This window comes from Stylophora pistillata, chromosome 11 (assembly GCF_964205215.1).
Source record: "Stylophora pistillata chromosome 11, jaStyPist1.2, whole genome shotgun sequence".
Taxonomy (NCBI): Eukaryota; Metazoa; Cnidaria; class Anthozoa; order Scleractinia; family Pocilloporidae; genus Stylophora; species Stylophora pistillata.
Window position 1 is genome coordinate 5,707,957 of NC_142529.1, and position 13,469 is coordinate 5,721,425.

The window sequence follows — 13,469 nt, forward strand, 5'->3', positions numbered from 1 at the left end:
TCGTTACCCATCCACTCCTTTTATGTGTACTCCTATATTTTTTGGACCATTTCATTTATGCCTAACTGGTGTCAATTAGTTTGATTTCCATGTAGGAATGGCCATTTTTTTGTGATCAGTGAACCTGCACAGTCAATATCTTTGCTTTGCCTTTCCTCTTCTCTCAATTGCAAACCAGTCAATACATTGCATATACCTGCATCTATGATTTGGAGATATCCTGGATAGTGATTTTAATTGATTTATAAGTTTCATACATGTAGAAGGACATGCAATTGTGCCCGTACAAGTGTTAATTATTGCACACAATGACTCCTCTGGTACAAGCAGTTTGAAGGGGGCTCTGTGAGACAGTTGTGCTTTTATTGTGTCTAGTTGGGCTTTTGAAAGTAGGTAAAATACAATCCTGGATAAAGGTTAGAGGTAGTGAACAACTCAACATTGAGCATCCTTAAGCACACTTGGGTATAGTCAAAGTGTTCCTGGTGCTGAGTTCCATGTAAACGACAAAAAATGTCCAACTGAATGCAACCTTAAAGGACACAAAAGATGGAAAATGTAGGAATTCTCTCAAATTCTGAATTCTCATCACAGAATGTTTTGAAAAAAAATCATTCACTCTAATTTTTGTCCTGTCTCTTATAACTTAACACTAAAACCTGTGTATTTCAAAAATAGAGGTGATTTATAGTCCAAAAGATAAAGTTGATAAATCTCATACATTCATGTCACTCACATGGACTGTAAAAGTAAAAATTTTGTATTAGTCATGCAATGCTAATTGAACATTCTTATCTGTCATAATAGGCTTTAAGTTACTGTTCATATTTTAAAACAATCTTATGGTATCTGTTTTTGTGCCACCAACTACAGGTCTTTCCTGGAAATAAAGACAAAGACAGCACTGTAAAATATAGTCTTCAGGAGTTTGCAAGTGCAAGGTACATCCGCTTTGTGCCAACACAATATCATGGCTGGAAAATTCTGAGAGTGGAAGTATATGGAGTACTTCTAAGTAAAGGTAATATAAATCCATTTGAGCACTAATTTTTTCCCCCTTAGACAAAAACAAAGTTATTGTTTAGTTGTTTGTGAAAGGGAAGTTACAGAGTAGTTATATATGGTAAGTGTAAGTATTCCCTGATGCTTAGCAATCCATTATTACCAGTTAACTCGTTCAGCGAAGTTTTAAAGATGAACAGAAAAAGATTTTTGGCATCAACACCCCACAGCAAGGTGTTGACATCTAACTGGTGTTGTTCTGGTTATGCAAAAAATGCAAATTTTGGGATTTTTTAATTATTATTACTTTTTGTACACATTTTTACTTATACATTTAACACTTATAATATATACTAATATAACTAACATTTCTTAAGTTCTTACATTTCTTACAAAAAACAAACTATTTTGTCAAAAAACTACTTACAATTATAGGAACAACACTTACAGCACCAATTTTATGTACACTAAAAACACTTCATAATACTCTAAAAGTAACATTACTTACAACTCTAAACATCACTTGCAATCCTAGCGTTACATTTATTCTACAGTATGTAATACTATGGAGAGCAAGGAAGTATTGTATAATGTTCAATAAAGCCATCTTGTCACACAAAGTGTAAAAACAGCCTACAAATTTGAGTGGCATGATACATTATTTGACCATGCTAATGATAGAATGGTAGATACGTAGAAAGGGAAGCTACTTATACTCATTATACTGAATAAGAGATTCTCACTTTTCATAGTGTTTTATCAGTGTACCATTTCTTTGGCAATCAAATATTCTATGCTAAGAGTGGCTTTCAATTCTGCTGTAAAAACTTTTAATCTAAGATGGCTATGGACTTTCACAGGCAGCCCAAGCATACTATTTGAGCGCCTCCCAGTTAGCTTGACCTCCTCCCAGTTAGCTCAATGGATAGAGCGCTGGACTGTTGTGCGGGAGGTCGAGGGTTTGAGTCCCGGCCGGACCAATACTCAAGGTCTTAAAATAACTGAGAAGAATATGCTACCTTTCTATAAATGAAAAAATGGTTAGATATTCTAGTCTTCTCAGATAGGGATCAATAAATGGAGGTCCCGCCTCCACGCATGAGATTACTGTGTGATGGATGTCCTTTCCTGGGTTGGGATGGGTGGGTTGGGTTTAGGTGGATGAACCTAGTAGGGGACTACGTGTCCTATTGTTCTTCCACCTGTACAATGTACATATCTTTAGAAAGAAAAGAAATGAAACAAATTTTGGGGTCTAAACTTGATTAACGGCAATGCTTAACATATTAAGATAGAACTTTAAGCGTAAGTGGGGGCTGTTTAAAAAAGAAAAAATTATAAAAAAAATTAAGAAAAAGGTTAAAAGGATAATAAAAGCGAGGAATAAAACGTGTGAAGTCTCCTTACCTTTTTTCTGTAGCCGCTTCAATGTTGCTAATAGTCGTTTTAACACTGTTTTGGGGATTTTCTTTGTCACATGTGGGGTGTTACCAGTCAGGTCTTTATCAGTTTGAAATTTACCAAACAAAATAACTGTGTGAAATATGTACTTTTTTATTCACGTGGATGGCCAGCCATTATACCACCTCAGCAATTTCTATTTAAATACTCTGGATTTTTTGTCCAAATTACGTAACATTAAGGGCTAATAAATATATTTCTCTTCAGTTAACAGTGAGGTTAGGGTACTCATCTTTTAAATTAGCTTGAGCAGTCAAAGGCATTTCTTTACAGTAGCAGAAGTCTGTGAAGTATTATGGAGGAGATGCTTGAAAGATCAAACATGTTACCTCTTATGGGCACTTGATATGAATTTTCAATGAAAGTGTGCGCTTGAACATGAATACTTTTTCCCTTTATGGTGGAAGGCCATTCATGCGCTATGGTTCTGACCACTCTCAATGAGAGGAGATATTGACTTGAAGTTAGTTTTGCATTCAGGTTTTTTTCACCTCCAAGAAAAATATTAACTTTAGAAATTAAATGTATGACATTACTTATTCCACTTGTGTTGTGAATGAAGGCATGGACAAAGATCTACCATTACACCCATTGTATTTATTATTCCACACAAGTTGGTTCATAATATCTTCATAAGATCACACTTCCTTTCCCTTGAATCCAGGCAATCTTTCTAAAAGCGTGGCATAGATATGGGAAAATAAAGCCAATCAAAATGGTACTGTAAAAGGAACTTTCCTCTTACTTTTCCAAATAACTCAAGAACATTTTCCAAGGATTAGCATAATCCTTAACATGCCTCTTTCAATATATGGCTCTTTGTGGCAGAATTTTAGATTCTAGTTCTAGCATCTTTAACCCTGAGACCTTTTAATCTTATTCTTAAAGAACTCTTTGTGGGCTACCTGTATGAGACCATTCAAAACATGAATAAGGGAGGCTTTAAACATAACTTTAGGAATGGCGAATGATTTGATTTTCTCCCAATAAAAGTGAGTCCTCTCCATTTCCACATAATGTTTTTTTTAAAAGGTTTGAGGACTACTTCAAAATTGGCTTTTTTCCAAGACAACTCGTCAGAGTGAAAATGCACACCCAAAATTTGAGTTGGTAGCTTAAATTCGTGAGGAACAACTCAGATAGGTTATAAACCCTCAACTGAAAGAACTCTGTTTTTTTTCTTCGATTTTAAACCTGAGAATTTTTCTAACAACATTCCAGACTGGAACTCAAATGCTCACAGTAGGACTTGTTATTTAAAAAGCTTGTTATGTCATTAGCCCAAAAAAATGTTTCACTTCTTCATTCTTAATATCGATACCCTGTATTTTAGCATTTTAAAGAAAACTACATGCTATAAATTCTAAACTTAGAATGAACAAAGGAGGGGTTAGGGGATCCCTCTCTCATCCTCCACTCAGCACTGAAAATTAATACTTTGTTGCAAAACCATTATTTATGACGTAGCTTGAATTGTTTGAATAGAAAGTTAGAATCCACAAACTAAGAAATGGCTAACTTCCAGTGCATTCTAATGGAATTTGTGTTGATGATTAACTCGGCATTAGCACTTAATAATAATAGAGTTTACAGTTGTTAATTAGCCAGAAACTGCCACTTTTCTAGTTCCATCAAAACCTCCTGCTGCCTTTGAGTTGACTGCAAGCTCCTCTACAAGCATTACGGCTTCTTGGCAGGTACCACCAGTATTTGCCAGACATGGAAGAAGTGTTACAGGGTTTAAACTGTTTTACAGAGAGAAAGGCTTTACAGGGTCTTTTTCCTTCTTGAATATTACCAATGGATCAACATTAAGCAGACTGGTGACTGGACTTGATAAGTACACTGAATATGAATTTCAAGTCCAGGCCTACACATCTGATGGTGATGGACCAAAGAGCCCGATTAAGGTGAAGAGGACTCAGGAAGATGGTATGTGAAAGACAGAGAAAAAATAGCCAAATGCTCAATCTGAGAGTTCCCTGATTGCATCCAGCCATATTTTGTAGACTTCTCACTGGCCTCTATTGCCATTTAATACCAGCATGTTTGCCTCAGAATCTTAAATTCGAATATTCATGTTACATGACATCCTCAGAAAAAAATGCCTCAAGTTGTAAGTGTTTGGCTAAGAGCAATAGTGTGGAAATTCTTAGCTTTTAACAGTGAAAGCCAGGCCTCTATTGTGTCATCTGCTCTGGAATTGGTTTGTACATTTTTTCCGGAGCCATACAGGCAGTTTGAATTAAACCTTCATGATGTAATAACCTCATACCAGCTGTGAATATTAAAAATGTTTCCAATTGCAGTTCCATCACAACCCCCCAAAAATTTCATTGTGACTGCAAGAACATCTACAATTGTTACAGCATCCTGGGAGTTACCACCACTACACTCTAGAAATGGAATAATCGTAGGGTTTAAATTGTCCTACAAGAAGAAAACCTCATCAGGGCCAACAACCACAGTAAGGATAGAAGATGGAGCTACACGTAGCAAAACCTTCATTGGACTTGAAAAGTACGCACTATATGAATTTGAAGTGTTGGCCTTCACTTCTGCTGGTGATGGATCAAAGAGTTCTCCTGTGGTGGTGAGAACCAAGAAAGATGGTAAGAATTCACCCTATACATGAAATATTTTGGATTATGTTTGGCCCAAACATAAGAGAAAAACTAATAACCTACATCAGTTGTAGAAAACTTTGTACCCTTAAGAAGAGTTACATGTTGAAAACTATTAAGGGCTATAGCTTTCATGCATTTATTACCCCAGAGGATCGGCAATGTTTCTGGACCTTCAAAGGTTATGGCAATTGATATAATAGCAGTCGCCTATACAGGCATAATTATTTTTGTACCAAAGTGGATGCTCTTGCTTTCCTTATCCTTCAAATAATATATAATTATATTTGCATCGTGCAGGGAAATTCTCTATGAAAACTTTACTGTTCCGTCGAAAAGAAGACCAAAGCGCGATTACAGAAAAACAACCCGTATTTAATCTCTTGTTTTTTCTAGTTGAAGCTAATTGATGAATTAAACAAGCAAGAGATATTCAGAAACGTCTGTCACTATTGTTCTCCAGATCACATGTTATGCAAGTTGTGTGTGTGTAATTCGAACCTCGCATTGCAAGCACACTTGCTAATGTAGATGCAAAAAATCTGCAACATAATGATACTGAAATGTAAACTGTTTCATTTTGTTCTGGATAAGAAAGAAAAATTTTTTTCAACTTCGGTCTGAAATACACGGTAATCTAAGCACTGCAAGTTGCAACACAGTACCACGTCTGTGGTTCTCTTATGGTGGTTAGCACTATGACCCTTTATCTGGAATGCTGATGTTCAGAGTTTCACCATCTTTGCTATTTCCATGATATTGTGTACATTAATTATTACATTGACTTGTTCTGTTTGATGTTTTTGACATTTATTACAATTTTTAGGAGGTTGCATTGAGTATTACCTTGGAATGGAAAGTGAAGCAATCCTAGACAATGAAATAACTGCTTCTTCGAAACAAAGTAACAGCACGCCAGCCAAGAATGGTCGACTGAACTACACGTCAGAATCATCATGGTGTGCAGGAGCAGGTGACACCAACCCATTTCTACAGATTGATCTACAGACACTTCATATCATCTGTGCTGTGTCTACTCAAGGGAATTCTAAAGGAGATCAGTGGGTTAAGACTTACAGACTACAATTATCCACAGATGGGACAAATTGGGCAGACTACATGGAAGGAGGACAAGTGAAGGTGGAAAATAGATTCTGTATCAGAAGCAATAATGATGAGTGTAAGGGTTTCATCTGGGTATCTTGTGTTTTCTTTTTCAGGTTTTAAGAGGAAATGATGATAGGAACTCAGACATGAAGCATGTTGTTTATGGAGTGTTAACAAGATATGTGCGATTCCTGCCAGAAACGCACCAGGGTGGGGTGTGTATGAGAACAGAGGTATTTGGAGTGAAACAAAAGCCAAGTGAGTGTGAAACATTTAATGGTGCACGATTTCGAGAATATATAAAAGCTCAACCTTTTATCAAATTGGCCATTTAGTGACCTAAACTTGTTTCGTGTTCACCAGGAATATGACATTTTTGTGAAAGGGATAAAAGAAGAAAAATTTTCCGATGTTTTCCTGTCTTTTTTCTCGAAGAAAGTTTTCCAATTTAATGACACGTGTTTGTCAGTCATGTAGGGGGCCATTACATCCACTAATTATTCCATTAGTCGATGTTTTTCATGCCCATTAAAGCTGTAAAGAGGTAAACATTTCAATAAAATTTTATGCTATGATATATATTGTATAATGTGTACCATTTATAGTGCTCCCCACTTAACCGTCAACTTATTTTTTTGTGGTGACCAAAGTTTAATTTGAGTGGTTGTTGTTTGTGGTTTGTGGTGAGGTGTAGTGTGAACCTCAAAGAAGCAGATTTAAGAGTCCTGATGAAACTCTTCTAATTTGATATCTTCCAACTTAAACATTGTATATATTCATCTAAGAGACAAATCCACCTAGAAGAGAAGTAGGGTGAGAAGAGGGAGGAATGTTCATATTTTTGGTCTTAATGCACAAGTGTACAGTTTATGTTAGTCAAAATGCACCAATTGTATGACATTAACTGATTGCAAAGAAGGTCAACCAAGGTTTTGACAGTATGGACTAAGCTAAGGAAGGGCTATATTAAAAAGGAGGAAGGCCTTAATATTTCCTTAGGGAAAGCTTCCTGAGTGTATAAACATTATGCACACTGTTAATGGGGCACAGAACCATATGCCATTAAGGCTTTTAGGTTACAACCCTTGTAATCAACTATGCACCAGTAGGTTGATACTGCTCAGACTTAAGGCCACATTGAAAGCTCTGAAAGTTGCATGTAATTCTGTATCATATTATTATAGCGCAACAGTTTAGAGACTTTTGTCTTATAGTTTGGTTATAATTTTTTTAGCCATATAATCACAATCAGTGTTATACAGTGAAGTTAATTATCAATTTGTTGTCAATTAAGTGCTCAAACATTCATTTTGATTGGAAATCATTGTGAATTGAAGCTCACATGAAAAGTTGAAAAAATTATTATCATAATTATCTCGCAGCTTGTGATACGAGTGCCATAGGTTTGGCAGATGTTGGTAAAATTCCAGACAGCAGCTTCAGTGCCTCGTCACAGTATAGTGAAACATATGCAGCACAATATGGCAGACTGAATAACAGTAGAGCATGGGGGTCGAAGGATAACGTTGATGTTGATGACTACCTACAAATTGATCTGTTGTATGAGTATATTATCTGTGCTGTAGCCACTCAAGGAAATCCAAAAAGTAATACAAATGCACAAGAGTGGACCACATATTACAAGATTAGTTTATCACTTAATGATACCAGTTTTGACACCTACAAAGAAAACAATAATGTGAAGGTTGGTCTATGTGAAGGTCATGAACATAATTAATGCTTAAATTTACAACCAATGCAGTTATTAAATTTTCTGAGTCAATGTAAGGTTTCATGGGGTTTGTTTCCTTCTTCAAAATTTCAGTTTTGATGGGAAGTTCTCTTTTTTAACTGGTTGTAAACTTAAAGCTCAACTGGATCATGCAGTTCACACCTCACATTCCTTAGTTCTCAGTAATTCAAAGCGATGTCCATTAATATATTAGTTAAATTTAAAGGAGACACTCTTGTGCGCACACTTAAGCTCCTGTAGGAGACAAGAGGATAATGTTACAATTTGTTGTCGCAGATGCTACCTGCAAACAGTTAATTGTTTTTATGGGCACACCAGTGTTTCTGATGACCATACAATTTATACTCAGTAACTGGTGTGGACCAGTTTGATTTAAAAATAAAACTCTTTTTGATCCGTGAACCTGGTTAACAAAACACCTTTGCTGTATGGATCTTTCCCCTTTTCTCCATGTAAAATTACAGAGAAGGCATGTTTTAATGATTTTCAAGGACGTAAGAGATAATCTGTGCTGTTCTCTGTAGGTGTCCCACTAGCTGTGGAACTGTTTTTCCAGTTAGATTAATTGTAATTAGTACCTGTAGGTCGTCTTTGAGGACTTTTCTTTTTGAACGCTATTATGTATCTTAGGTTATTTTAAGTTTCATTACATTTTTATTATTGTGAAGTGCTTTAGAAGATTTGCATTATCTGGGTATCTTTCGTCCTTATTCCAGTAGCTTAATACTATAATTTAAGTATTTCCAAAACAGGTAAATAACAATCCTGAAGATAAACTACAATCAGGATAAATTTCATAGGTACATGTGTGCATGCAGGAAAACCAAGTTTATTTCAGAATCGTTCTCTAGATCTGTCATAAGTTAAAAGTTGATGTACATGGATTAAGTGTTGATTATGGACCACTTTCATAAATGGCTGCCGGATAAATTGAATGGCTAATTTAAATTGAAACAAAAGAATATTAATCTGGCAGCCATTTATGAAAGTGGTCCACAATCAACACTTAATCCATGAACATCAACTTTTGACTTGTGACAGATCTAGAGAACGATGATACATCTATGTGTTTAATGATACATTATCTTAATTGAAATTTGTGAAAAAAAGAGATCTCTTTTTGTGCTACCAACTCTAGGTTTTTCCTGGAAACATAGACAAAGATAGCATCGTAAAAAACAGTCTGAATGAATTTTCAAGTGCGAGATACATTCGCCTTGTGCCAACAAAACAACATGGCCATAAAATTTTGAGAGTGGAGGTATATGGAATACTTCTAACTAAAGGTAACTATTTGAACACTTTTCCCCTTGAGATCTGCATAATCAAAGTTATTAGTAAAGCTATTTGCCAATGGAAAGCTAAGTATCCCTCGATGGTTACTGATCCTAGTTAACTGACTCAGTAAACTTTTAGAGCTGGAAATGATAAAATTTTGGAATTAATACCTCACCAGGTATTGATGCAGTTTAACCCAAAATATTTTACCGCTATGCTTTGATCCTGTGTACTAGTGACAGACTGCCCATATATACACTGCCCATGAAACAAATGATCCCATTATATGACCACAAATTTACCTTCTTAATTGCACGGAATTGTGTGATATTAAAATGCAAGTTGAATTTTAAGAAAGCAATTCTTCAGAATAAAGAAGATAGTCTTCTTTATCTATGTATACACGGTTATGTGGAAGTTAGATCTTATAGACAAAATTAAACATTAGAATGCTGTCAATGCATCAGCTAATGAACTAATGAAGTTCATGTTGATAATTTAATAGGCATTATTACTCAACTTTAATGGAGTTTACAGTATCTTGTAAATTAACCAGCAAATGTCACGTGATTTCTTTATTTACAGTTCCATCACAACCTCCCACTTCCCTCAAGTTGACTGCAAACTCCTCTACCAGTATCACAGCTTCCTGGCAGTTACCAGCATTACTTGCCAGACATGGAAGAGACGTCAAGGGGTTTAAACTATTTTACCGAGAGAAGGGCTTTGCAGGGTCTTTTTACTTGAATATTACCAGTGGTTCAACATTACGCAGGCTTGTGGCTGGGCTTGATATGTACACAGAGTATGAATTTCAAGTGTTGGCCTACACGTCTGATGGAGATGGACCAAAAAGTTTTGTTGAGGTGGAAAGAACGATGGAAGGTGGTATGTGACAGTCCAGGGATAATGAAGGGATCTGTGAACCACATTTTTGTGATTTTTCTCCATCATTATCAGGCGTTTCCTGACAATGAGAAACGAAACACATCATGCGAAGGGTAGAGATCTAGGTAGTGAGGAATCCACTGATTACTTCAACAAAAGACAACAACAATAATTTCATGCAGCAAGTTAAGATATGACATAAGGTTTTTTAGTCATTTCTACTGGTAATTAACTAATTAACACGCTATTGTCCAATCGCAGCTCCCTCACAACCTCCATCCAACTTCAAAGTCACTGCAACCTCTTCTACCAGTGTTACGGCATCATGGCAACTACCACCAGAAGACTCCAGAAATGGAATAATTAAAGGATTCAAATTGTTTTACAAAAGGAAAGACTCTTCAGGGTCAGGAAACATCCTAACTATCAATAGTGAATCAACTTTAGACAAAGATGTCAATAGTCTTGACGAGTACACAGAGTACGACTTTCGAGTGTTGGCCTTTACTTCTGCTGGTGATGGAGTAAACAGCTCTGTGGTTCGTAACAGAACAAAAGAAGACGGTTAGAAGAATTGTTTGTTTTGTCTTCTTCAAAAAAGTTAAAAACTTTTAAACAAAAGACCAGATACATACAATAATTATTTCTCATACAGCTTTCTGAAGTGAAACGAGAAACGAAATTGTACAATTAAGCAATTACATGTATGTGATTAGTATGACCATATATATGACCATACCGATATATAAGTGAGTCATTATTGGTAAGGTAATTATCTTAATATGAATAACAGTGTGAGTATTCTGATTTATTCTGATTGGCTATCAAATAATTACTATTTACTCATAAATTTTTGCATGCCAACGAATGTTGACAATTCTTTTTCCTGTTATTATTGGTAGCCTTCCTCTTGGAGTTAGACCTTGATGATGCACCCTTAGCTGCGTTGCAAATTCGTAATTGTCAGATTCTATTCTATTTTGAGTTTCACAAGGTCTAGCTCGATTGCAAAGGAACGAAAAATCCGACATAAAATTTTTGAAGGTTGACATATTTTCAAATATTTGATCATTTGGTGTGAACGAATAGAATAATACCCCTCTAGTACCCCCTAAAGCCATCAAAATAATCTTTGCAAACAAAGGATTCTGATTAGTTTGTTGATCTCCTAACGATAGAGGAAGCTTCGGGACAAAATTCTGCTTAGTAAGGGAGGTAGGGGTGGTTACGGGTGGTTCAGGTGTCAATGAATGAGCCTATTATAATTACAGTAAATAAGTAAGTAAAACTTTATTTATACAGGGTAGCCCATTCAGCTCAAGGCTGGTATCCATAGGGGCCCTAAATATACTAAATATATTTCTTTCATTCATCACGGAGCTTGCATCTTTGGTTGCACTAAATCTTAAATCTGTTCATGTTGTCCTTCAGCAGCATTGTTGAAATATGTACACAAATTAATCGAATGAAGTCTTGCACTGCTGTAAGAAGTAAAATGTTTTAAAAATAAGAGCTTTCGCCAATCAACGGCATCATCAGGGATAAGGATCCTTCACACTCAAACAAGCCGTATGTCACACCCCCAAAGTACGCGAATGTAACAGAGATAAGTGCCCCATCTCTAGCACCGGATTACGTTTACGACAAAATGTAGTATACCAGCTCACATGCAGCAGCTGCAATCAACAATGCATTGATAGTATGACACGCTTCATCCACGACCGCGTAAAGGAACATCTCAACAACGGAAACTCGTCTGTGAAAAAACATATCAGTCCATTCCTGCCAAAACAAAGACCATGAAGGCATTGATTGCAAGATTATCATAATGAAAACGACCCCACTAGTCTACGCTTTTGCGAAGCATTTTCCATTAGAAAGTACAAGCTTACACTCAATTCCCGGGAAGAATGTAGTAAATTCGCAGACCTTCTTTTTTAGTATCTCATGTTTTAGACAAGTTTTTAGCACTTTTATAGGTCCGCCTTTGTTTATAACGGTCCATTATTAGAGCTTTAATTATGTTCCATTTACATTTTATTTCTACAGCTTTCACACATAGTCACATCTTTTACACATTTCACCACACACACTTTTACACATGTATAAAGCGCTCCCGGAATATTATCTTTTCTCTGATGATGCCGTTGATCGGCGAAAGCTCGGATTTTTAAAACATTTTACTTCTTAAAGCAGTGTAAGGCTTCATTCGATTAATTTGTGACTATATCTTAAGTTGTGAGTAATTTCTAGTGTCATTTCAGGGTGGTTAAATTCGGTATCCTAAGTAATAACAGGTGCAGTAAGCTACATTTAGTCATTGACTGCCTATTTTTGAATTTGGGTCAGCTGTTCTTCTTTGTTTTGTTTTGTTTTGTTTTCTTTTAGTTTGTTCTTGAGTTGCATTAATAACAGTGATTAAAAAAGACAAAACAAAAAAAAAAAACAAAAAAAAAACAGCTATTGCTGCACTAATATTCTGAGTCAAATTTCAGATTGTCCTCACCAGAAGAGACATCCTACAAATCAAAGGAAAAACAAACTTTGATTCCCCAAGGTCATTTTCGAATAAAGCATATTTTCAACGTAGATTGCATGCTTGGTAATTTGCATGCAACGAGAACACGTCAAATTAGTCGCAGAAAGTTAGAATCGAATCAATTTACAGCAAAGTCGCGAAAGTGTAACGAAAGAAAATGGTGGACAGGGTATTAGAAAGTAACAACGTTGCTACTAAGCGATTATCTGGTTTGTAGTGATAAAAGGATGACGATCACAAAGACTCTGGTTATTGTAATGATTATTTTTACTTTTTATTTGCAGTTCCCTCACGGCCTCCCAATGGCTTTACTCTGACTGCAACCACTCCTACAAGTATAACAGCATCCTGGCAGTTACCACCAGCAGACTCCAGAAATGGAATCATCACAGGATTTAAATTGTTCTACAAAAAGAAAGGCTCTTCAGGGTCACCAGACGAGCAGCTTATTGGCAATCCGGCAACTCGCACAAAAGAGGTCACTGGGCTTAATAAGTACACTGAATATGGATTTCAAATCTTGGCATTCACTTCTGTTGGAGATGGAACAAGAAGTGCAGCTGTTTTTAGTAAAACAAAGGAGGATGGTAAGATAAGGATTGTGGAAACTATTGTTACGGAAGATTAAAATCAGTTGTACCAATTCCAAGGCTAACTGTTTGTTAATGCAGATCTGTATTGTGACCATTTTTGAGAAATCCGTATTTCCTATTAATATATATTTTTGGCCAAAATGCGAAATTGAAGTCGGGCAAAATATGCCGTTCCATTTTCGCGAAATTAAGCAACAACAAGGTGCTTCCAAATGTTCAATTTC

General features: G+C 36.0%; 1 protein-coding gene across 1 annotated transcript in view; it reads left to right on the forward strand.

Annotated features, from left to right (window-relative positions):
* LOC111342861 (protein sidekick-1-like) overlaps window positions 1-13,469 on the forward strand; it is a 38,769-nt gene that overhangs the window by 11,153 nt on the left and 14,147 nt on the right. The window contains exons 5-14 of the mRNA XM_088737369.1: window positions 874-1,021; window positions 4,090-4,395; window positions 4,773-5,075; window positions 5,914-6,227; window positions 6,308-6,452; window positions 7,577-7,899; window positions 9,086-9,233; window positions 9,811-10,113; window positions 10,375-10,677; window positions 12,937-13,239. Coding sequence (XP_088593495.1) covers window positions 874-1,021; window positions 4,090-4,395; window positions 4,773-5,075; window positions 5,914-6,227; window positions 6,308-6,452; window positions 7,577-7,899; window positions 9,086-9,233; window positions 9,811-10,113; window positions 10,375-10,677; window positions 12,937-13,239 — 2,596 coding nt within the window. The remainder of the gene's footprint in view (window positions 1-873; window positions 1,022-4,089; window positions 4,396-4,772; window positions 5,076-5,913; window positions 6,228-6,307; window positions 6,453-7,576; window positions 7,900-9,085; window positions 9,234-9,810; window positions 10,114-10,374; window positions 10,678-12,936; window positions 13,240-13,469) is intronic.